Consider the following 25,300-nt stretch of genomic DNA (forward strand, 5'->3'; position numbering starts at 1 on the left):
GTGAGTGCGATAAAGCCCTGCATGCAAGGAAACGGAACTTAAGCTCTGCTGTGCAGTAATAGCAATAGCAAACAGAACCCTCATGAATAAAAGCCCCTCTTAAGCTCCATTTAAACAATATTGTAGGGAAACACAATTTTCCTTAGCATAGCACATATCTTTTATGTGAAGGTCGGCTGTGCTCAAATATTCAGTCCATTACTTCATGATCAAAAATGGGATTTCTGGTCACTTGTTGCACATCCCAATACATCTTTGTTTCTTTTAATCAGTTTGCAAACCTTTCCCTACTTGGACATTTGCATTAGTTTGAAGTTCAATCTTAAAAATAAATAAATGTTTAGCTGTTTCTGCAGTATGTCAAAGTATATTTGCACAATGAAAGCATTTCTTGCATTGCAGCACTTGAGGCAGAAATAGATACTGTTTCATAAGCTTTAAGAAATATAGATTACTAGAATCTGAAGATATGAAATGTTGTAATGTCCTACCACCAAATTCCCGATGAGGCATGCACAGCACGACAAATCTTTCCATGCTGAACATTCTTTATACCAATGATATGCACCCAGTCTTCTAGCAAGTTTAAAACATTCAATAGTGTCTTATTTGCTGGGGCAAATATTGGAGAGATTGTCTCATTCGTGTTGAAGTAACCTCATTTTCTAAAACCAAAATGTGAAGTCAACTACTGATGAGAAAATATTTAACAATCCCTTCCTATTGTGTCCGTTTCATCACGGTACATTTTTAGATGAGTTACATCTATGACTGACAAATTTATCATCGTTTCTGTTTTAGCTTCTCACGTATTATAATGCATTATGTTTTAAACTGCCATACACACATTCAGTTCTAATTATAAAATTGTATCATATGTGGTTTAGTGCGTTAGCATGTTGCAAAAGAAAATGGTCCGTGTTCATTGCAGGGGAGTTGGACTAGACTATGACCTTTAAGGGTGCTTCCAATTCAAACAGTTGTATGATTCTATGAACTGCTGAAAGTCTCTTTAAAATCCCCACCTCCTTGCTCTTTGCTTAAAAATGCAATGGGGCAATCTTCATTTTGTGTGCAAAGTAACTTATAGCAGATGGAAAGCATTTTAAGATCCTTTCAGCTACAGGTTTAGAAATAACAGTCTTGCAGGGACATGCCTTAACGTTTCCACATATTCAAAGCTGGCAAAATGAAATACTTCCTGTAATTCTGAAACACTTAACAGATGAAAAGAAGAGATTGATAACTCATTACACAACTTTCAGGATGAAATGATGACCTATTTTAGCGTAATTTGCTGTGTTACACATTGTATGAGCTTGGCAATTAGGTAAAAGCAGGTATCGTTTCTCGCTACCATTCATTTATAGACAAATGAGCATATACCCAAAGAAAATATTACCTTATTATCTACCAACATGACATACTGACAAAATTTAAATCATTTTGTTATTGCATACATTTTATATTTTTTAATATCCCTAATACTGTTTCATTGCTGTCTTGAAAGTAATTAAGAAAGCAATGAATTATTTAGCTTTCAACCCTGGACTTACAAAGAAGTACTGGGGAAAAATCAATATTTCTATAGTTTGAAGCAACACTGGAACAATGGTTAGTGAGAAAATATTGCATTTCCCACAAAATTTGTAATTGTTTTCTCAACTGAAGAAGTTAACAGATTGTTGGCAATTCTTTTTTTTTTTTTTTTTTCCATACTTAAGTATGTCTTTTTTCCACAGTGAATTGCAGAAAACAATTGTCTGTCTCCTTGAAACAATGTGTAAGAATGTCTACAAATGAGGCAATTAGTCTTTTCTTCCTGCTCTGCATCAGCTGCTTTGGCATCTCAGAATTTTCTTGGTTTTCACAATGAAAAGTTAAACAGTTTTCTTCTTAAAAACTACTCTAGACTTGTACACTCTTTTGCATTCTACCTTGCACCTTGCAACCCACTACCAACTACTGAGAAACTTCTGTAAACCATTCCGTGTTTTAGTTAAACATGCAAAATTGTTCACTCACTTCTGGAAAGTGCAAGGCTTCCTTCTGTAAGGGACTTTACTTGAATTCAGTACCAAGATATAACCATCACAGGCACCATTATGGTCACAATCCAGATAGCGACATAATCCAATCAACTAAAAATAAAGCAGTAGCTAAACAGCCATAAATCACCACTGCACTGCTCTGCCTTCCCTGTAATCTGTCCCAGAGACTTCAGATATGGTGACCCGATCTTACAGCTAAATTAATCACGTTCTGATGAGAGGCATGGGGCAAAATAACCGTTAGACGTCAATAGGAGAACCACATGTGGTAATTCTAGCTGCATTCTGTATGAAGATACAAGCTATTGTTACAACATATTTATACACATCTGTTTCCATTTCACTGAGTTTTGCTTGAAATAATATATTTGGGACTTAATTTAAAACACAAGTTCGTTTGGGGAAGTGAAACATCCTTTATCAAAGATAGTGCGGATTCAATCACGCACCAACCACTTTGAGGAACCAAGCACCCACAGCACTTCTCATTTGCTCCCCGCTCCTAGCTGGCACCAAGCAGGTTTCCAGCAATAGCTGCAGTGCAGGCCTGCAAGGCTCCTTCCTGGCTTTTTGAGGAAATCCTCACTTTACTTCCTGGGAACTTTTACCCACTGCCCTCCTGAAGTTCAAGACGGTTCCTCTTTCCATTTCCAAGCCCTGTTTCTCCATCCGCCTCAGCACAGGAGCTTACAGCCAGCACGTGCATCAAGAGAAACTTCTTCTGCAGGCACCAATGGGCAGCTCATCTAGAAGCTTCCACGCTCTCTAGGCCTGGTGCTGTCCTTCTTTAACCTCTGCAAGGAACATTCCTGCTGCTCATGGAGGGAATGAAATTGCTGTTTACAAAGACTTTTAAGAAGCTGTACAAAACACTGCATGCAATTTTGTTACGTAAGCCACAACTCTGAAAAACGAGAGACTTGGGGTACCGTCACATTTTAACAGGCAAACCTTCTAGTGTTATGTCATACCATTAATTTTGTTTCATTTGTGGAGTCTGGTGCAGTCTCCGGACAGAGCCCTACTTTAAAATCTAGAGCTGAGTTTCTTCTGGTCTCTGTATCTGATGGAGCCTGGGGCTGTAGCCCCCTTCCAACAGATGGAAATAAAGACTTTATTCTGGAGACAAGACTGAACTAGACATCTAAAACTGACTGGAGTAAATACCACCTTAGGTTTCTTCAAACCAAATTTATGCTGAAAACAAAGTTTGATCAGCTGTTTTATTGTGTACTGCTGCTCTGCATGAATCAGAGCAGTACCCTTACCCATGAAACAAATGAGTGGAATGAAAAAGCACATCTCAATAGGACTTTAAATAAGGGGTGGTTGGCTGCGCTAGATGCACATCCCTGCATCTTTCTCACATATCACTGCCAACTTTTGGGCTAGCTGTGGCTCAAGTAACAGATCCCTCTGATCAGTTATTCCATTGTCCTCTCTGACAATGGCCACTGATAGACATGAGAAGGTCAAAACAGAAAGACACAACATATTTGCTCCAGCATCAAATTTTTAATAGTTAGATCTAGCCAAAGGACCTCAGGAGAAGACTCACTTTCCTTTTTACAGCACATATTGACTTTTAAAGATTGGAGTGTTCTTATCAGCCATATAAGTTTCAGTGCTTTTTAATGCTGAATTCTTCACTTAAATGCCATCCTGTCTGGTTGTCCAATATGCGTGAAAGTGTTTCAGTAAATCAATTTCAGCTTTTCATAACTGAATACTTAGCTGTCACAAAACTTGCCCTTCAGTTGATCCTGCTGGGAACGCTGCCAAAACTCAAGGAAGATGGCTTCCAAGGTGTGGAGAAACAGCAACCGATAGAACTATATGAGCAGGTATGAGGAAAGGCTCATGTATGAGTGTGTTTAAAAACACCTCTTCCCAAATGATCCCCCAACTAAGGCAAGTTGTGACTTGAGTAGCATTTTTAAAAGAACAATTCTGAATTGAATTCTTCATGTAGCCCTCCAGAGAAAGAATCGTGTCAAAAGTATTGTAAAAAATAGCCAGAACTTAAAAAATAAATATTCTTGTGTAGGCTTTGCACATGATAGCAGTAAACATTTTACTGTGTAGGAAGCTTGAAGTCTTTATTCTATTATGGTGATGATTAAATGTCAAAAAAAAGTTTGTTAATTCTTAGCTTCTCAGTGATTTGACATTTGCATCTGATTGTTCTCAGGTCTTTTCTCCTTATATGTAGCAAGTGAGTGCAAGAACACTGGGGAAGAAACACCAAGATAGGAAAGAGCATGAATCCCCATTTTAAACACAAAACTAATCTCAGCTGTAACTATGGAGCCACTATTTCTCAAAGATAATATCCCTATATCACCTGCTAATAATAAACAAAGGACATTTATACACAGGGACACTATGTGTTTTAAATATATCTTCACACTGGGGACAAATGAGATGCAATGACAATACTAATCCAGGCTCTCCATTGAAAAAAATGTAATGAATTCTTCCAGGTTGACATGATCTTTTCATGCTCAGAACAGCCTTGCTGGTTATTTGAAGATTACATGAAGAAAATGCAACTCATAAGAGTGATCAGCATCTAACTAAGGGTTTAAAAAACACTCATATATATCAACAGTAGAACAGCTGAATGCCACTCAAATCACCAGAGCTTGGAAGGAGGCTTGGCAGCAAAGAAGGCAGTTAGATGGGATGTTTATTGGATGGCTTCCATCAGCTGCACTATGTGGTGGCTTGAGTGCTAGATTATAAATATTTCCCCCTGTGAAAAGGAGAAGCTGGCTGGATGAACACTGAATCAGCAGGACGTATTCTTATCCTCGGCAGAGATTGGTTTGTAAGAAAGCAGGAATGGGAAGCATTGAATTAGGCCTGGGAAGTCCCTTCTCTCCACAGGCACATGAGAAGAGCACTTATCCTTGGAAGCTAGTCAGCATGGCACGTGGGCAATGGGAATATTAATAACTCTTCTAAGGCAAGACTTCTGTGGAGCAGGATGGCTCACCAAAACCACAACCTCTGTAGCCACTTGGTGCAGATGGGCAACTTCTGCATTGCAGAGTTCCTTTTGAGAGGCCAAGTTGGGCCACCAGGGTGGATGTGGGTGCACGAGGCATCTCAAAACCAAGGTGGAAGATACCTCAAGGGTACTGGTTTTCTCACAGATGTACACAGGCAAAAAGTCCCTCCTAAAGTTTGCACCAAAAACTGATGGGTCTTGCTAGCCCTGTCAGTAGGCTGGGCTTAGTGAGCCCCAAAGACATGGATGACCATTGCATGCAGCACCTGAGGTGGAAAAAGAGTGTTCATGTATAGACCTTTTGGTGAGCAGTGCAAGGCTTTCCAGCTAGAGGGAAGGGAAAACCAGGTGATTTAGATGGATAGGAAGTGTAGGATAGTTCTCATCCATGCTGCAGCATGGCTGGGGATAACTGATAAGGGTCAAGTGAAGGAGCGGTGGAAATTTCCTTTGCCCTGCAGCATTCATGAGAAGACCCCCCCAGCAGCCTTCATATGAAGAGTGGGGTACAGGAGAGATGTCAGGTTGTGGGACAGTTCTGGTGTTGGTGCTAGTTTTGTGCAAGTGGCTGTGAGTCACCACGGCAATTCTGGACCAGGGGAGTTTCCAGGAGCCCAAGGCTGAAATCCCCAAGGATGTTAGTCTAGACAGGGTGCTCTTCCCTTTGACCTCATTGGGGGCCTCAGCTTCCTCTTTATGCAAGTAACACCAACTACCAGGACAGGTTATTTTGAGCAACAGAACAGTTATGAAAGAGCAATGTGCTGAAGGTTTGAGGGAAAAGATGCTCTTGCTGTAAGCATCCTTTTCAGACCACTTTTGTGCTAGGCTGTTCCTTGCCACTGCTGACAGGAAAAAATCTGTATTCCTAAAAGTCTTCTAAGGAGACTCAAATAGCCAGAGAAGGGCTTCTTAACTGACGCTAGGCAAGAGCTTGTTAAATAAACTCTAATTCCCCTAGGATAACTGGAGGGAAATCCCAGTCATTAAGTCTTCCATCAAGTGACGTAAAAAGGATTGCAAATTAATCCTGCTCCCCATTCATCTGATCCCAGCTGAGAGCCTAGCAGTAAATACCAGCCCCCTGAGCAGCTCTGGGAGAATCCCAGCTCCTATCACCTACTCTCCCTGTCTTTTTAACAAATGCTCCTGATACTCAGTGTTCTCATGTTACTTCTCTCATCTCTCAAGAGCTGGTGTGCGGGATGAGGCATGGATGAGTGCAGTGGGAGCTATAGCTGGAAACACCACATGCTTCCTGTGCTCACTCTTCTGAATCAAGGGGCTGTGAGTGCTGGAGAAGTAACATGGATTTCAGCACGAACCCACAGAATGTGGGCTTTGGTATAAAGTCACATGAAGATTCTTGATTCCCAAACACCCCTTTTGAGCTGCTTCGGAGTACACGAAAATATCACATGGCACTTCTTGAACCCCAGTGTGCCTGTGCACACGTACACTTCCCTTGGTCTTACACACACCAAAGGAGAAATAGATAACAGAGCACAGAGCAATGTGCTGACTGTTTTGCATGGCCTTGTTTGACCCCTGGATTCCAGTGTAATTCCCCAGAGAGCCCAGCAATAAGTGAGATAAGATAACAGGCATAGGCACAGACAGTGACTTAGCAAAGAATGTTCCTGAGAAAACCAAGCAGCTCCCAGGTGGGCTTGGCAGTGCTGTTGGCAGACCCCAGACAGGACGGCGTGAAGAAGGATCCACCATGTACCACCATGTACCTCCCCTCATCCCACTATTCCTCCCTTCATTCCCACTGAGCTATTCAACTCCAGGAGCTCATGTGGAAGATGAACAGATTTCATTTGCTCTGTGTGTGCCTTGGGGTATTTTTGATCCCAGAGTGAGGAGCTGCTGCTGTTGCTGCCTGGCTTGCTCCTTGCTGTGCTGCTATATATATCCGCAACGCCTGCCTTGAGAAGCTCTGAGCAGAGACACCCAGTGTGCTGTGTGACAGAGGTGGGGGGGAAAGCAGCAGGACTCAAGGACAGGGTGTAAATTAACTTTGCGAGTGGGTGCATGTTTCTCAGACCAGGAATTTTAATACTTTGTCCTTTTTTGTTGTTGTTTTCCTGTAAATAATAATTAACATAGAGACTTTCTCCAGAGCTGTTGTATTCAGGGCGTTCAGCAAATATTAACTAACCCACCTTCTCAAATCTTTCCCCTGTCAGCTGAAAAAGGATGAAATTAGCCCCAGAGAAGGGCGTGGGATTCTGAAGCATCCACACATCCACATGAACATCAGGAAAAGATGTGCCCAAGGTCACAGACTGGGGCAATGTCTCTGCAGGGCAGACAGATGCGTTCCTGGCTCCCTTCTCTGCGTTCAGATCAGTAAACCAAACAATAAGTCTCAACTGCAGTTTCTCTTGTTATTGGTGAAGGACTCATACCTTATCTGGGTGTATAAACACAGATGTTTGCAATAGTTTTGCAGGCTCTCACCTAGCTTTTTGGTTTGGTTCTTTTCTTTGGTTCATTTCTCAGAGGACCTGAGCCTCCAGGCACTGAATCAGCACTACAGAGCCAGGGGCTCCCCGTAGCTGCACAGCAAGGCCAGCCCATGCAGGTTACCCCCAGGGGACAACAGCTCTGGCTGCTGGCTTACAGAGGAACATGAAAAGCTCTCAGAGAAATGCCCCTACTCCAGCACCCCCTGCCTAGGGTCAGCCTGTGTCCAGATGTTTGGGCTGCCCCAAAAGGGGTGAGGTGTGAAGCCAGGCCCTTGCAACCACCTCCTCATCCACACATCTGTCCCTACAGCCAACCTAGAGGGTGGATTTTACTTGAAAGCTCTGGCAGCCTGTGCCACTGATGGCAGAGCCCTGAGCCGTCTCCCTCTGTCTCCCTGGAGTCCCTGTGCAGACGTAGGCACACGTCACCGCCTGCTCTAATTTTATCCACGTTTGATGGAAGAGACTAACTGAGCAGTGGGGAGGCAGCTATTTTGGTTTTCTCTGTGGCTCTGGGTTATATAAAGCATCCTGCCATGACCTGCATTGCTCAGGAGCTGCTTTTCTTTCCCCACTGCAGCTGCCACTAAACATCAACTCGGGTGCTCTCCTCAGTTCCTATGGCATCCCTGCGTGGGCCATGCAGCTGTGCATGTGTACACCATCCAGATGTTCCAGATACATGGCATCCATCTGTCACATGCGTGGCATCCAGCTGTGTCCCAGATGTGTGGCATCCAGCTGTGTCCCAGATGTGTGGCATCCAGCTGTGTCCCACGCGTGCACAGGGAGCCTGTGGCAGTGAGATTCGCAAGTGGCCATCTGTAGGGGTAGATGGGGTGTTTGCTCTTCTGTGCGGTTTTCACAAGTGTGACGTGCACTCGGATCCCAGCGTGCCTTTGCCTGAGGTACAGGCACTACCCACACAGCAGCACTCTGCCTGGGTACTGCCACTGCCCCCCACGTGGCGTGGGGGCAGCTCCATTAGATGGCAGCAGCAGCAGCACCTCCAACGTGCAATCCCCAGGGCTTCTCCAGTAGCTCGGCTCCCCCACGTCATGTACGCTGTGGGGGGATCCCCGCACTCACAGCAGCACCCGGCCCCACACAGAGGCTGTTTCCCAACTGCAGGGAGCTGAGCCTGGCTCCTCCGGTGGTTTTGTCAGTGATGCTTCAGTGCCTGAGGCTGGGAGGAAGCACAGCGGGGCAGAGGCTTGCTGGGTTTGGAATTTTTGGAAGGAGGCAACGTGACTGGGACTCCCTTCTCCTCCCCTCTCTGGCGCAGGCAAGTCTGCCAACATCTGGGTTATGCGCTGGAGGGAGTGTTGGGGAATGCCTCTTTGTTTTTGTTTCTTGCACAATCAGCAAATTTAATAGCACAATGCAGATTTGGAAGCTAAAGTAATTATGACGTGTCACGATACAGTTACGAACAGCCCAATAGCCGTGACTCGTGCCCTTCCCTAGCTCCAAATGTGCCTTCCTTCACCCCCCCCCCCCCCGATCCCATTCCCCCTTAAAACAGCTGAGCCCTGCTTTCCTCAGTGAGCTCACTCAAGTTTTGTACTCACCTCTGCAGATATTTTGCCTCCAGCTACCTTCTCCCTAATGACCCCTGAGCTTAGGCTGTGGCACCCCCTGCTCCCACACAGTTCCCGCACTGCCGGACCCACTCACTTCCTAAAGAGTCACCTCCCTGGAAGGCAGCCGAGCCTCCGCGCCTGACACACAGTCACTGCCGGGGCAAGTCAGCCTGCAGGGCGCGGGGCTGTGCCGCCTTCATCACGCCATTTGCCCACGGAGAGACGACAGCAGAGCTGCCCTCTCGAGCACTGGGACCTGTGTCCTGCTTGTCCCTCGTCCATGCTGGCAGCAGCAGCTCATCAGCTTCGAGTTCTCTTCCCTCTGACACGTGCTCCCTGGGGCAATATCTCGAGAGCCCCCGGGAAACCACCAGGGGCCGGAGCCACTAAAGTGCATGTGGCAGCGTGCATGTGTGCACGTCAGCAAGGAGGAGGGAAGGATCCGGGTGCTGCAGGCACTGTGAGTGGCCGGTACGGGCTGGCAGGCAGGGATGCCGCTCCAGTAGGAAGTTCAGCTGTTTCACAACAGTCACAACAGTGCAGAGTCCCCTTGATGAGGGAGTGGGGGGGCAGGGAGAGAAAGGTTGATGCAAGGAGGATGGCTGCAGCCCAGCCTGTAAGGTGGGTGGTTTCGGCCCAAGAACAGGGCTTGGCTGTATGAGCTCGTGGCCAGGTGGTGTCACCTCGGGTGAAGCTGCTGTGCACCATGCAGGGGTCACTGAAAACACCAGAAGCAGCACTGAGTGAACAGGAGGTGTACAAAACAAAACAAAAAAAACTAAAATGCTCCCGGAAGTGAAAATATTACAGGGTCTGGATAAATGGGAATGGGAAAGCAGCTGGTCACCATTCCATCAGCTCTGTCTGCCACTGTCATTGTGCCCAGATATGCAGAAGGGAAGGGAAAGCAGCAGCGTGCCCCCCACTAGCTCAAATCCAGCACTCAGTAACATCTGTCACAACAAAGCAGTTCAGCGCAGAATAGTATAAGACTTGGATTCACAAAGGCTCTGCATATAATTGGAGCCCTATTAACTTGTGGCTTCTGTGTGGCCATGGTTACACCATTTTGGTGCTCTTTGAAGTGATCTGAGAGACGCTAACTATTTAGCACTCATTCACATCCTCCGCACAGTGCTGGCACAACACACTGTACAGGTACAACTGTACCTGTGTGGCAAGCCAGTTCCTGCAGCTGATCAAGCAGAAAAGGGACAGGGTTCTGTTGTTCTAGGGCTGCCCTCCTCCTGCAGGATCAGCTCAGCACTGGGTTGCAGGGCACTGCTGCAGTCCCCAGCTCCTCCCTGACTTGCGGCAGCTGATGTAGGCCCAGGCAGCTACCAGCACCTTGGTGGCCCAGGTCTGTCTGCTGCAGGGTCGCTCATCCCAGCACTTTGGCAAGGCACCCAACCGCCTCCTGACGTCGCTGTGAGCCATTTCACCTTTCTCAAATAGCAAGGTGCTAACTGACAGCAGCAAGGGGTTTTCTGCTGAGGTAGCACAACGGAGCAACTCTGTGTGGGGAGGGCTGAAGGCTGGGCCAGAGAAGGGACTCTGGCAGCTGCCCTTGCTGGCAAGTAACTTGGCAAAAGATAGCGTTCAGTTTTCAGACAGGCAGCAGCCTGTCCTCCTGTGGGCAACACAAAGAATGGGTGGAAATACACAGCTCGGGCAGGAGGGCTGCAGGGGGACACTAGGCTGCACAGCTGAATCAGAGCTGTGGGGTGCCCCATCCCCACTGGGCCTCTCTCCCACGTCACAGCCCAGCTGGCCCACATGCCGCAGGGCAGGGCGGGCTCAGGAGGCAGCAGCCAGGGCAGGGCTGGGCTTGAAGTGGTGCTGCAAGGTGAGCCCCATCCTTTGCTCTGGGTGAGGCCCTGTGGATGGCAGGGCTGTGACACGGCAGCTACCGGGGGTCTCCAGTGGACAGAGGGCACAGCACGGCTATCCAGCTGACAGGGATGGGGCACGAGGCATCAAGCTGACTGGCCTCTCCAGCGAGCACCTATGCTGACAGCCCCATTGCCTGCACACCAATCCTGCTGAATTAACTGCAAGCCATCTCAGTGCCGTTCCTGCCTTTGGCCACCCACCCTCTGCGTTTCCACATGGCAGCCATGACCACGCAGAGCTCTTCGCACGCACAGCAACAGCCTGCCGGAAGGCAGCACCGCGGGCCTGCCCCTGGGAAGCAAACACTGTTTGCAGCCCCACCCTTTCCTGCCTCGGGCGGCAAGGTGAGGGGATCCTCGGTGTACACCGTGTTCACAGACACAGGCGTGGGACGGGAACCAGCGCTCATAAAATAGTTGGGGTTGAACCCGCTGCCCTCCATCTGCCAAAACAAACAGAGCTGATGCAAAGCCAATAGTGGTGACAGCAGCCTGGCTGCTAGTGAGGGCTGGGCCAGCAACCGCCTTCCAGTTTGCTGGCCTCAGCAGATCAGGGCAGGAGCAGGTGCTGGGAGTTCCCAGCCCTGGGGGTGCCCGCTGCCGTGGTCGGGCAGCCCAGCGGTTCCCTCCTACTGCTTTCCTTGTGCAACACATGGCGCCGACGCAGCGCTCGGGCCTCAGGGCAGACCCTAACTGGCGTCAGCACCCGCCTGGCCCAGGTGCTTGGGGAAATGCCTGTGGGCGGGTGTCCCCGGCCCAGAGCTTCGCCTCTGAGGGCTTTGGTTACTGTGCGGTGTAGGGGAGGAAGCTGATGTCAGAGGGAACGGCACCCGGCACGCTGCAGCAGAGAGGGGGCTGCTAGAGGGACGGCTCAGCGCCCAGGAAGGAACCTGGGCTCTCGTGGGCACCTGCACAACACCCAGAGCAACACCTGGCACCTGGGCACCGGGCAAAGCGTGCACCGGTTGCTGGGGGGCAGCACAAGGAGGGCAGGGAAGGGGAGGGCATGGCCTCGGCCATCCCTGAGGACCAGACAAGGCTGCCGTGAGTCATAGGGCACAGTTTGTTTTCTCCCTTTCACTTCGCAGCTCCGTTTCTGGGGTTCTCTCGGTCACATAGCTCACACCCGTGCTGCAGATGGGTACCGCCGAACCGCTGCAGCCCGCTGCCACGCTGAACATCTGACCCGGGTTAAAAATAAACAGCTTTTCAGCAGGATTACATTTACCCCGGGCCCGTTTCCCCCGACGCGGCCGTTCAGGCTAAGGGTCAACTCCCCGCCCATGGGTGCACCGACCCCAGGCGGCACCTGGGTTCTCCCGCCCCGGGGCCGAGCCAAGAGGGGGGAAAGCCCCGCCGGGAGCCGGGGACCGCCCGGGCAGGGCGCCCGCGGGAGCCGAGACCGCCGCGAGCTGCCGCCCGGCCCCGGCCGCCGCCGCCGCCGCCTCCCAAACAAACAACAGCCGCTCACGCTGCCATGGCGACCGAACCTCACCCTCCCCCGCTGCCATGGCGACGCGGCTCCGCCCCTCCCGCAGCGGCTGACGCCGCCGCCTGCGTCGCCCGCGAGCTCCGGCGGAGGGAAGAAGGGGGGGGTAGGGCTCGATGACGTCCCCGGTCCGTTACTACGGAAACCACGCACCGACGTCAACAGGTTTGTGTGTTTTCAACGTTCCGCCGTCTCCCGGGCGACGTCAGGCGGTCGGCCCGGCCCCAGCAACAGCGCCGGGATTGGCCGGGAGGGGCGACGGGCGGGGCCGGAGCGGCGGTCCCGCCCCCTCCCGCGGCTGCCCCGGGCCTGCGGGCGGGCGCCCGGCGCCAGGCGGGGCGGGGCCGAGGCGGCGTGCGGCACGTCGGGTCGCGCCGCCGTCCGCCTCCCGCTCCGCCGCGGCCTGGGTGGGCCCCGGGGAGGGCCGGCGGACACGAGGCCTCGCGCCCGAGGCGGGGCGACCGCGGTGCTCCCCGCGGGGTCTCTCGGTGCCCCCGGAGGAAGGCCGGGGAAGCCCTGTTCCTCGGAAGCCGGGCGGGCGGTGCCCGGCGGCCGGGCTCCCGGAGAGGGGCTGGAGCTGGGCCGGCCGGCTGTTCCGTAGGGGTGTATTTCTGTCTGACCTCGCAGACGGACGTGCCTGGGTAATGGCGAGTGCCCCTGGCCTCCGCTGGGAGTGGCGGCGGCGCTTGGGCCCCTGCTCGCTGTGCGGGGATGGAGCGGAGCCCCTCGGCCCAGCTGCGCGTCTCCTGCGCTCGGCAGTTGTTGCGGCCCTGGCGATACGGACCCGAGTCCACACAAAGGGTTCCCCCTCCCAGCAGCAAATCGGCAACCCCCCCCAGCCAGGCCGAACTGTGTGGCAAGCCGGGAGCCCGGGGAGGATCAAAGCGCAGGCCAGGCCATTCTCACGCATCTCTTACTGGCGCTGTTAACTCCGCACCTTGTAATTATGTTGAATTTTGTACTCGATACATTTCTTAAATATCACCTAAGGAACCTCTCTCCTGGAACTTTTGCTGTATTTTCTTCTTCAGGCAAAGGAGGACAAATCCCCTGTTGCTTGTTCTTGTGTTTCATTCCTGGGGTCTCTCCCTGCAATAGCCAGACACTGTGGGAGCTGAGGTCTTTCTGGGCTCAAAGTGGCTGTTTGAGGTGACAGTTGTCCTGCAGGACAGCCCCCATGTGCTGCTCTCTGGCACCCAAGTAGCTCTGGGAAAGGCGATGTGGGGCACTCCTCCCCCAGAGCAGGGCTGTTTCAATGGGCAGTGGCAAAGCCTCAGGCTCTTTTTGCCTCCCTCCAGGCTATCTTCAGTTTTGTGATCCCTTGTCCTGGAAGTCCCTTTGAGCCCTTCCCCAGAGCACTCTCCAGTCAAAACAATTAGAGGGTTTCTCTCTATCCTGAGCCAAACAATCCCCAACATCCTGTCCCTTTCCCTGAGTCAGGTTCGTTTGTTCTCCACCCAAAGCAAAACCACCCTTTTCTCCTTGATCTCAGTACTTCCTCCTTCACCTTTGTCCTAGTTCCCTCCAGAGCCACAGAGCCAACAGCACATAGAAGGGCCTACCCTGCCCTACCCGGCCCCCGTGCCCCCCATGTAAGCACCATGACCGCTTGGTCCTACAGGGTAGAGGAGCTTTCATTGCAGAGGCTTCACTTCTAAATACCAAGCAGTTCCTCAGATGTCTGCTCACTTTGTTCCAGGTGTTTTTCCTTCCTCTTGAGGTGGAACAGTGCCCTGTGGTGATAACTGCGGGACGCGCCTGTCGCCTTCCAGACGGCGCAGAGATAAGGGGCCACGTTGTGCCAGCTCTGTGCAGGCAGCATGAAGAGCCTGGGGACCTTTGTGCTTAAGATGTTCCAGGTTATAAAATGCTACTCTTGGGGTCACTGCTGCCAGGGGCTGAGCCAAGGGCTGTCAGAGCACAGGGCAGCGTGGTGATGGGCGAAGTGCCGCTCAGCTTCACCATCTGTGAGCAAGGTGCAGCCTTGTCAGTACTTAGAATGGGTTCAGGTGCCCAGCATTGCAGCCAGCATGGTGCAGGGAAAGGCGCTGGCAGAGTGATGGGGCCGGGTGGGAGAGATCAATGGCACAGTCTGTGGTAATTGGCAGCTGATGGCGTGGGGCTGTGCAACCACGAGATGCCGGGATGTCTCTGCTCACAGTGTTTGTTCTTCAGGACATCCCTGTCACACACCCAGCTGCTGTAATTATTAATTACTATTTATAATTTGCTTTGGGTATGCGCTGCAGTAAAGGTGGGAGCCTTCTGGCAGCTCCCAGGTTGGGTGGCAGGGCCACAGCTGCAGCACGACTGGGGCTCAGCCACCCTATGAATGGGAGGCCCTATCACTGCCCCGTTAGCCTCCCCATTACTGCTCTCCCATTCTGACTGCTCCAGAGCCCGAAAGCCTCTGCCCAAGCCAGGCAGGTGGAGGGGGTTTCCTTGTGCTGTGCTGGTGGCACACGCTGTGAGCAAAGGTACTGGCAATGACAACATTACAGCCCGTCAAATCCATATTGCAGTGGGTGTTCCAGTGATTGCATGCATTGTCTGATGGTTCAGGCGTGCTTTGCTGCCCACACTGGTGTCCCCATTGCTGGGTTCCCTCCTTACTGCCCATAGCACAGAGCAAGCCATGGAGCTGCTTCATGCTTTGTGTTGTGGGCAGAGGTGGATCAAGCTGTCGGCTGGCTGCCAAAGGGTGCATGTGGCATGAACTTTTCCCTGGTGAACAGCCAGACATGGGCACAGCCACCACCTGCCCCAGGAGGTGGTGCAGGCTGTGCGGGTTGCACTGTCCTGTGTGTCCTGGGCATTTCTCTGCTGTGACTTCCCAAGCCCAAGGCTGTCAGAGCCCTGCTTAGGGTGGGGTGTGGAAGTGGGCACGAGTTTCTGTGTGGTGTTTGGGGCCGGGGCACAGGGAGCAGCTTGCCGGGGGGCAGGCAGAGGGGTTCCCCTCGGTAGCCAGGGCCAGATCCCCACTGGGTGCATGTGATGCCCACGCAGAGCCACGGCCATGACCCAGGCAAAGGGCTCGTGCCTCGCCTGCGTGCAGCCCTGCGGTACCACTCGCTTCCTCTTTTTCACACCAGCTGCGGAGACATCGTGTGCACCCCGTGTCTGGAGCAAACAACAAACCCACGTCATGTGTTTTCGGTTTCTCTGTTCCCTTGCCTCAGTGGCACGTGCTGGAGATGCACAGCGGCACCTGGGCACTTTCCGTTTGATACAAACAAGAGTGCCTTGGGTCACCGGCAGAGATGGCAACAACGCACTGTTTGCATGGGCACCCAAAAACATTCCGGACTATCAGTGGAGCGGGTACCTCCCCTCTTTACAGAAACTTCCTTCTGGGTGCTGTTTGGCCAGAGGGGCACGGGCCGGTTTGTGGCGCGTTGCCCTTGGGCCTGCCAGGGATGTGGGAGTGGTGCTGGGGTCACGGCATCGCCTGTCTGCCGAACGTCGCTCCTGCAGCGGAGAACGGCTCCCCGAGCCGTGGCCAGAGCGAGGGGCGGGGGTCTGGGCCGGTCCCAGGGAGGGAGCAGCCCTGGCAGGCTCAGAGCCGGTGAGAGCAGCGCTCGCCCCGCGGCCCCTCGCCCGGGAACGGCGGGGCCGTGCGCTGCGGCAGTCCTTGGCTGTCCCCTCGGCGCTGACGGGCAGCGCAGAAATAGCAGCTGGCCCAGTTCTCCCGCCCCCGTGGCCCAGATCTCTAAGAACGGAGGTTGCTCGCGCAGCAACAGCGGCAGCGGCAGCGGCATCAGGCGCTGCATTTAGCCCGTGAGCTCAAAGAGCGGGAGAGGCTGCCAGCAGGATCCCAGCCTGCCCGGGTGACGCTCCTGCTTGGAGACTGCGCTGCGGGCTCTGTTTGTTGCTGTAAACACGCTGCCGCTGCAGCTTCCCTGTTACTATCTATAGCCGCGATCTCTTGGCTCCCGTGCGAGGCGAGGCTGCGGTCTGGCCGCCGGCTCTGCCTGCCCCGAGCCAGGGCTGCCGACATCCCCGCCGTGGGTGGGTGTCTCCGGGCTTCGCCGCGACGGGGATCAAAACAAAACCCAAACTGGAGGAAAGGACGAGCCTCGCCCTCGCCGCTCCCCCGGCGCCCCCTGCCCGTGCCCCCGTCCCCACGCCCGGGGGCTTCCCCGAGAGCTACGAGGCCCCGGGGCCGCCCCGCACTCCTCCTTCCCGGCCCTCCGCGTGCGTGACCCCGCCGTGCGGACGCGTCCCCGCCGCGCGCCGCGACAGCCCCGCACGCAGCACCCGTCCGCCGCAGGGCGCGGGGACGAAGGGCGCCGCGCCCCGCCGCACCCCACGCGTGGCCGCGCTTGGCTGCATTGGTACGGAGCCCCCGCCGGGCCGCTCGGGGCGGGGGGTGCCGGCGGCGGGGGGAGGGGAGGGACGCGGGGGGGCCGGGGCGGCCCCGTCCCCCCGCGTCCCGTCCCGCGCCGCACTTGGCCGCAGCCTGGAGCGCTTCCCGTCAGTCACGCCCCCTCGCACAGGATGTATCCCATATAAGGATATCTGCGTCAGTGGGTTCCCGAGCCCGGCCGTACCACTCCGCGAGGGGGGGGAAAGCCCGGAGCCGCTCCTCCCGCCCCGCTCCGCCTCGCTCCCCCCGCCCCGCAGCGCTTCCTCCGCCCCGCGGCCCCGTTGTTTCCCGCGCTCGGCGGCGGAGCGGGGCGGCGGCGGGGCCGGGCGCGCGGGGCGAGGCGGGCGCGGGCAGAGCGGCTCCCCCCGCGGGCGGGCGTGGTGCGTCCCACGTGACGTAGGCGATTCACGCGGCGGCAGGGTATAAAGCGGCGGCGCCGAGCGATACTCCAGCGGCAGAGGCAGCTCCGGCAGCGGAGAAAGAGACGCGCGGCGCGGACCGAACGCAGGGACGCAGCCGGCCCCTTTTCGCCTTCACCCGCAGGGCGCTCCGCTAGCACCGCAAGGCCCCGCACGGCCACGCGAACAGCCGACATGATGTACCAGGGCTTCACTGGGGAGTACGAGGCGCCCTCCTCCCGCTGCAGCAGCGCTTCCCCGGCCGGGGACAGCCTCACCTACTACCCGTCCCCGGCGGACTCCTTTTCCAGCATGGGTTCCCCCGTCAACTCGCAGGTGAGGGCCGTTGCGCGGCCGCCGCGGGATTCGGTGCCGGGAGCGCTGGGGAGGAGATGGGCGCGGGGGGCTGCGGGGCGCGCCCCGGGTCGGGGCGGTGCGGGGCCCGAGGGGCGCGGTTGGCTCCCGCCGGGCCGGGGGCGGCGTGGGGAGCGGCCGCGGCGCCGCCGCGGGGCGGGCGGGGGGAGCTGGGGTCCGGGCTGCGCGTTGCGGCGGGTGTGTAAAGCGGCTTCATTGATAAAACGCGAGTTCATTGAGGAGACTCCGGAGCGGCGCCTGCGTCAGCGCGGACGTCAGAGATATTTATATCGGGCCGCTCTCGTGCGGAGCGGCGCTGGCGGCGCGGCCCTGGGGGCGGCGGGGAGCGGCCCGGAGGGGAGTGCTGACCGCAGCTCCCCCTCACCCTCTTTTTCTTCCCCCTCCCCCGCTGTGTCCCGCAGGATTTCTGCACCGACCTGGCCGTGTCCAGCGCCAACTTCGTGCCCACCGTGACGGCCATCTCTACCAGTCCCGACCTGCAGTGGCTCGTGCAGCCCACCCTCATCTCCTCCGTCGCCCCATCCCAGAACCGCGGGCACCCCTACGGCGTCCCGGCGCCCGCCCCTCCCGCCGCCTATTCCCGCCCCGCCGTGCTGAAGGCGCCGGGCGGCCGCGGGCAGAGCATCGGACGAAGGGGCAAAGTCGAGCAGGTGAGCGGGGCGCTGGGACTAAAGGGGAGCGGGGGGGGGGGAGGGGGGCAGGGCTGGGAGCGGGGCCGGAGCGCGGAGCGGGGGTCTGGCAGACGCGCTGACAGCTCTCTGTGTCCGCAGCTGTCCCCGGAGGAGGAGGAAAAGAGGAGGATCCGCCGGGAGAGGAACAAGATGGCAGCGGCCAAGTGCCGCAACCGGCGGCGGGAGCTCACCGACACGCTGCAGGCGGTGAGTGCTGCCCCGGGATCCCGGGGGCTGCGGGGCGGGGACCCCCCGGGTGGGGGCGGTCGGGCGAGGCTGGCCCCGACTGACGGCCCGCTCTCTTCTTCCGCAGGAGACGGACCAGCTGGAGGAGGAGAAGTCCGCTCTGCAGGCGGAGATAGCCAACCTGCTGAAGGAGAAGGAGAAGCTGGAGTTCATCCTGGCGGCGCACCGGCCCGCCTGCAAGATGCCCGAGGAGCTGCGCTTCTCCGAGGAGCTGGCGGCCGCCACCGCACTGGACCTGGGCGCACCCAGCCCCGCCGCGGCCGAGGAGGCCTTCGCCCTGCCGCTGATGACCGAGGCGCCGCCGGCCGTGCCGCCCAAGGAGCCCAGCGGCAGCGGGCTGGAGCTGAAGGCCGAGCCCTTCGACGAGCTGCTTTTCTCCACGGGACCGCGGGAGGCCTCCCGCTCGGTGCCTGACATGGACCTGCCCGGGGCCGCCTCCTTCTACGCGTCGGACTGGGAGCCGCTGGGCGCCGGGAGCGGTGGGGAGCTGGAGCCCCTGTGCACCCCCGTGGTGACCTGCACCCCGTGCCCTAGCACCTACACCTCCACCTTCGTCTTCACCTACCCCGAGGCGGACGCCTTCCCCAGCTGTGCTGCTGCGCACCGGAAGGGCAGCAGCAGCAATGAGCCCTCGTCTGACTCCCTCAGCTCCCCCACCCTGCTGGCCTTGTGAGGGGCTCGCCCCGCACTGACTGACCTGCCGGGCCCCCTCCCCTGCCCACGCACCCCCACGGACTCGCCATGCCCCCCCCCCGGCCTGGGGAGGGCACCGCTGCCACCACCCCCCTGTCCAGCTGGGGCCCGGGGCCTGGTGGAGTGCCTGGGCCCATACCTCCTCCAGAGATGTAGCAAACCGCATGGAGTTTGTCTTGTCCCCAACGGCCCATCTGTGAGAGCTGGTAGTCTGTAGCATGTCCCACATGGCTGGGTTGGTGACTCCCCCTCCTTAGTATCACTAGCATTAACTAATTAATCCCTTGGTTTTAAATGATTGGAATTAACCTGGTGCTGGGTATCTCCAACTTGTATCTAGTGCAGCTGATTAACAATAACTACTGTGTTCCTGGCAATATCGTGTTCTGATGACTTAGCAACGACCCATCTTATGTGGGGGGGAAAGAGACTCTATTTTATTTTCTAGTAGGTAGATGAATAGCTATATCCATGTACTGTAGTTCTACATCGATGTTCATTGTAACTTTACTGATCATGCATTGTTGAGGTGGTCTGAATGTTCTGACATAAGTTTTCCATGAAAACGTTTTTATTGTGTTTTTAATTTATTTATTAAGATGGATTCTCAGATATTTATATTTTTATTTTATTTTTTTCTACCTTGAGGTCTTTTTTGACATGTGGAAAGTGAATTTGGATGAAACTTAAGCATTGTTTGCTTATTATTGTTCAGAGACATTGTCAATAAAAGCATTTAAGTTGAGTGCTGGAGCTGTCCTTGCCTTACCTTTTGCATTAATCCCTCTGACCCTAAAGGGGCTTCCTGAACTCTGCCCGGGGTTGGGCTTTACTGACATCTGACTGCTGTAAGCATAGCGTGCATTAGGGTGGGAAAACCATTATGTGCAGATCTGTCATTGCCCTGATGTGTTAGTCAGGCCTGGCTGTGCCTACGCCCTTCCCACCCACTGCTGGGGCCACCCCTCCTCTGGCCTTCCTTCTGGGACTGCCTGCCATGGGCTGGTGCACCTCTGCCTGTCACCTGCTGTGACCTTTCTGCCTCTGCATAAACCAGAGGCATGCAAGGAATGGAGAGTGGGAGAGGTCTCACTCCTGAATCTCCAAGGCTGTCTCCAGACTGGGGTCTACCCTGTCACTTGCATGTGGCTGACAGCCCAATTTCTTCCTGCATAGGGAGGGCTGGGACCGTAGCCTTGCTCTGTGTGTCCTGGGCTTGCTTCTCCAGGAGCAGCTACTGAATATCTTCTAGCCATGAAGGCATAGAGAGATGCTCACACGCATTTCTCTTTGAACAAAATAGCGTATGGCAAAATACACTTCCCCGGTATCAGTTCTCCTGGTCCTTGAATGAATGCAAGCTATGGCAAACAACTTATGAGCTCTAGGAACTCTTCCCCACCAGGGTGTCTTGTCTGTGCAGCCTCTTCTCTGGTTCATCTAAAGGAGCTGCTACTCTCTTTTCCTCCTGCTGTCTGCACAGCAAAACATACTCCTTTGGTGGGCAGGTCTCTTTGCGTGCAGGGGGCTCTTCTGTTCTCATCTCTTGATCAAGAATGTAATTTCCAAGATGATGGCAAAGATGCCTCCTGTGCTGGCATGTGCAGCTGGCAGAGGATTGCTTTTTCCTCTGAGGAGAACTTTTTGTTACATTGAGGGTGACGGAGTACTGGAACGGGCTGCCCAGAGAGGTTCCTGACATCTTTCTCTGGAGATATTCAAGAACTGCCTGGATGCCTACCTGTGTGACCTGTAGGGGAGTTGAACTCAGTGATTCCCAAGGAGTCCTTTCCAACTCCTACAATTCTGAGACTCCGTGACAGCATGCTCAGGAAATCTCCGCAGGATTCTGCAGGTCATTCAGGACAGGGCTTGTGCAACTGGAGGCTTCCTGGTCATGGCTACAAGCTCTGCTTTCTTCACCCCATCCCATCCAGAACACGCACAGGATGTACCTCATCTCAGCAGTGCGTATTGCACTGCTTGGGGCTTGCTCAACACCACCCGCACTGTGCAAAGGCAAGCATCACTTGTGCTGCTTCCGTCTTTCAACACACGGCTGGAGGCAGCACTGACAGCTGACAAGGAATGACCCTGGTTGTCGCTGCAATGCCACCTGCTCAGCAGCAGCCACTTTTGCAGCATCGCTCTAATTCACAAGGGCAATACTCAGGCGCAGCAAACACACAGTGGCACTGACCCCAGAAGTCATGTAGGTGTAGCTACAAGAGACAAGTGACTCGGTGCAGTCAGGAAATCTGGAATCACGACATGTCTGCTGCTGAAAAGACTGTCAGGCTCCTAGCTGGAGAATTCAGTGAGCTGCATGTTCAACAGAGTAAGAAGAAGCGGTCTCAAAATACCAAGCAATCTCCTGGCGGCAAGTGGGCTGATCCTGGCCTCACCGCCTCTCCCCAACACTGGACAGGGTAAAGCAGAACCTTGGGCTGAGTTCTGATCTACGGTCCTCCTGCAGCCTCTCCGAGGTTTGCTCCTTCCAGCAGCAGTGACAGTGACCACCATGCACCAGTGTCAGTGTCTGCATCACATGAGATGCACTCCTTTAATCCCAGGCTCTTGCCCTGTTCTTTGCCTTATCATAGTCATAGAAAGGCTTGGGTTGGAAGGGACCTTAAAGCCCGCCCAGTCCCAGCCCCTGCCATGCGCAGGGCTGCCCCCCACCAGCTCAGGCTGCCCAGGGCCCCATCCAGCCTGGCCTTCAATGCCTCCAGGGATGGAGCACCACAGCTTCTGGGCAGCTGCACCACAGCTTCACCACTCTCTCGGTGTAAAATTTCCCCAATATTTAAATCTCTCCTCATTTATTTTAAAGCCATCCCACCTATTACTATCTGCCTGTGTAAAACGTGTCTCTCTTCCATTTTTAAGCTCCCTTTAAGTACTGGAAGGCCACAGTGTGGTCTCCCTGGAGCCTTCTATTGTCCAGGCTGAACAAGCCTATCTCCCTCAGCTTGTCTTCATAAGACAGGTGCTCCTGCTGTCTGAGCATTTTTGTGGCTTCCTCTGCACCCAGCAGCTCTGCACCCTTCCTGTCCTGGGGGCCCCAGGCTTGGACGCAATACCCCAACAGAGCAGAGGGGGACGACGACTCGCCGTGCCCTGCTGCCACCCCTTTTTGATGCAGCCCAGGGGCAGTGCAGAAGTCGGGCTGTGCTGGGTACAACGTACGGCTTGTCACTGGGCTGATGTACCCACTTCCCAGTATTTGAGGACTGCGGAGCAAAACCTCACTTGAATTGGCACGGATCTCGCCGCTGACTTCAGCAGAGTCGTGAGAGGGAGCGGCGCAGCAGCCTCCGCTCGGGATAGATTAAATGCAAATGCACGTGCCTCGATTACGGGCTGTATCTGATGGATCACGCAGATACCGGCGCGCGGCTTGGTGAAACAAAACAACGGGCACGGCGATGAGACAAGCGAGCGACACTCGCGTTACTTCTGACTGCTGCCGCGCTCCTCATCCCACTGAGGGCAGCAGCGTAATTTGCTCTTAGAAGCGAAGCTGCAACGCAAGGAAAAAGTGGAACCGCAGTTACGCACGGCACAGGCAGAGCCGTGCCACAGCACGAGCGGCCCGCAACGCCTCTGCAGGGGAGCGCGGCACAGGCGTGCGGCGGTGACCCGGGCAGGGAGGGCGGGGATCCCCGCAGCCCCGCCGCGCCTCCCCCCGCGCGAGGCCGGGCCCGGTAGCGCCGCGAGGTCGCCGGCTGCGGCCCGCCCCGCAGCCACGGCCGACGGCAGTCGCGGGCCGCCCGCCCCGGACGCGGCGCAGCGCGGCGCCCCATCCCGGCCCGACGCAGCGCGCCGCGGGGAGCGCCGCCGCCCGAGCCCGGAGCCGCCCCGCGCCTGCGCGGAGCCGCCGTGTTTACTGTTTGGTTGCCAGGGCGCCGCGCGGCGGGCGCGTCAGGGACGTGACGTCCCGCTCCCCGCGGAGACGCTACGAGCCAGCGCCGTGACGCAAGTGCTTCCGGCCGTGCCCATATATGGCAAAGCGGCGGCGCCGTCTTCCCCTGGCGGGCGCTGGACGTCGGGCCGCGCGTGCGGCCCCGCGGCGGGAAGGTTCCAGAAGGGCGCGAGCCGGGGCCGTCGGCACAGCGATCTGCCGCTGCCCTGAGCCCTCGGGCCGTGACAGCTTCGAGCGGGCGCCTGCGTCCTTAGGTGTGCGCTCTGCAGGTTCTGTCACTTGTTCTGCCGTTGCTTTGTCGGCAAACCTGTCGGTCGCGCTAGGAAGCCTGCCGAGAAGTCATCGGTGCTGCCGGATGGTCAACAAGCGGGTTGTTCTCGTCAGAAGATGAGGGTTTAGAAAAGAACAGTTGTGTGCTCGCTGCAGAAGTGGGTGCGTGCGCCTCGAGCGGCGGGGCGCGCAGGAGGGCTGCTGAACGAGCGGCGCGGCTGGCCCTGCCCACGGCTAGGCGGCCTTCGGGGGCTCCTCCGACTCCGATGTTTCTGTGAAGAATCAGCCTATAAGCTGATTTACCGCCTGGGGACGAGATCTTGGCATTATGATGGTTCCGTGTGAGTCTCGGCTGAAGGCTCGCTGAATAAGCTAATCAAATGCTAACAGTGGGCTAGAGAACAAAGCCCGGAGCAGCATTCGAAATGCAGCACGGTCCTGCGGTGTGCCCGCGCTTTGATTCTCTGTGCAGCGCTCATCTTCCCTTCAAAAGGGTGAGCTCTGAGAGGTGCAGATAAATAATGATGTTCTGGGGCTGTGGAGCAGCTCCTGTGTGAGGAACAGTAAAATTAATGAGGGCTCTTCAGCCTTAAAGAGGCACCGGTGAGGGAGGTATCTGGCAAGAATCATGGGCATCAAATGAAACATGGGAAAAGTGAGAGTTAAGCATACAGGGGTTGTTCATTCTGTGCTGTGTGTTGGCATGGTAGATATTGTAGGTAGCGCTTTTTGTATGCTTGAGAGGAGTCTAGAAAATGAACAGAAGAAAAAGCCAATGAGTGCTGTCGGATAAAAATGTGCCCTCTTTGAGTGATGAAGTTCTGCTTTTTGTAAATTTCTGGGGCTTTGGGGGAATATTCCGGGGTTGCAGCATGACACCCTTACCTTGTCCTTACAGCCTGCTTTGGGTGCCTGCTGCCAGCCAGTGGCAGAAGTCTGTGGGTGATGGCAGAGGAAGAGAACCAGAGAGAGGGAAACTTGGCCTGTGTGACCCCGACTGATCTCTATTGTTTGGGAAGCAGTTAGCTAAACTTTCGCTCTGACTCTGCGCTTCCTTACTGAGGTGTTTGAAATTTGTGTAAGTTATTACAAGATGTGATCTCATAAGTCCACAATTTTCATCCATTCAGATCTTCTGCTGATAAAGTTGTTCTTATGGCTTCTGGCGAGCTTTCCAGCCATAGTGGGTAAGCTGGTGACCCGGTGAGGTGCTGAAGTGAAACCAACAAACACGTATTCTTCTGATATGGAAACAGCGGATATCCACAAGGGACCTCGGTGTTATATCAACAGGATACTGCAGGAAAACAAAAGACGGTCATAAGTAACGTGTGGGCAATACAGCACCTTTATTACTTCCAATTATGGAGCTCTTGTTCCTTTTTTTCCCTGGCATCTTTGGATTGCGGAACAGATTTTCAGTTCCTGTTCACTGCCTGGGTTTTGTTTTTATACAAATATTTTGTAACTTTTTCCTGTTGGCAAAAAACAACCAGGCGTAACTTTAAAGCAGTCTGAATTCTGACTGCATCACAGCTTCTGTTTAGTGAGAATATAGCTCCCTTTAAATAGCCCAGCTTGAATTTTCTCATGCTAAGGGGTAAGGGAGGTGAAACAAGCTCATAATGCAGAATTTATCTGTTTTTGTTTGCAAAACTAAGTATTTGTTTTGAATGAGCAGCAGCATTGCAAGGGCCACAGAGTAGCAATGTCAGACCTGAGGCATGTCCTCTAAATTCTGCAGGATTCAGATATTTCCAGGTTGCTAGGGTTTTGAGTAACACGTTGCTTTGGCACAGCTCTGAAGTGTAGTGGATGTTTCTGTGTAAGAATGATGTTGATCCTGCTGTGGAG

General features: G+C 54.8%; 1 protein-coding gene and 1 long non-coding RNA gene across 2 annotated transcripts; both read left to right on the plus strand.

Annotated features, from left to right (window-relative positions):
* The first annotated feature begins 17,304 nt into the window (after positions 1 to 17,304).
* On the plus strand, positions 17,305 to 19,998 carry FOS (Fos proto-oncogene, AP-1 transcription factor subunit). The gene is made up of 4 exons (XM_031593903.2): positions 17,305 to 17,602; positions 18,043 to 18,291; positions 18,412 to 18,519; positions 18,626 to 19,998. The coding sequence occupies exons 1-4, from the start codon at positions 17,462 to 17,464 to the stop codon at positions 19,229 to 19,231; spliced, it is 1,104 nt and encodes a 367-aa protein (XP_031449763.1). The 5' UTR covers positions 17,305 to 17,461; the 3' UTR covers positions 19,232 to 19,998.
* Positions 19,999 to 23,158: 3,160 nt separating this feature from the next.
* LOC116229417 (uncharacterized) lies at positions 23,159 to 24,808 on the plus strand. The gene is made up of 2 exons (XR_016466986.1): positions 23,159 to 23,940; positions 24,345 to 24,808. It is a non-coding gene; the product is annotated as an uncharacterized LOC116229417 (long non-coding RNA).
* Positions 24,809 to 25,300: the final 492 nt, after the last annotated feature.

The sequence above is a fragment of the Phasianus colchicus genome, chromosome 5 (genome assembly GCF_987193195.1).
Source record: "Phasianus colchicus chromosome 5, bPhaCol1.hap1.1, whole genome shotgun sequence".
NCBI lineage: Eukaryota > Metazoa > Chordata > Aves > Galliformes > Phasianidae > Phasianus > Phasianus colchicus.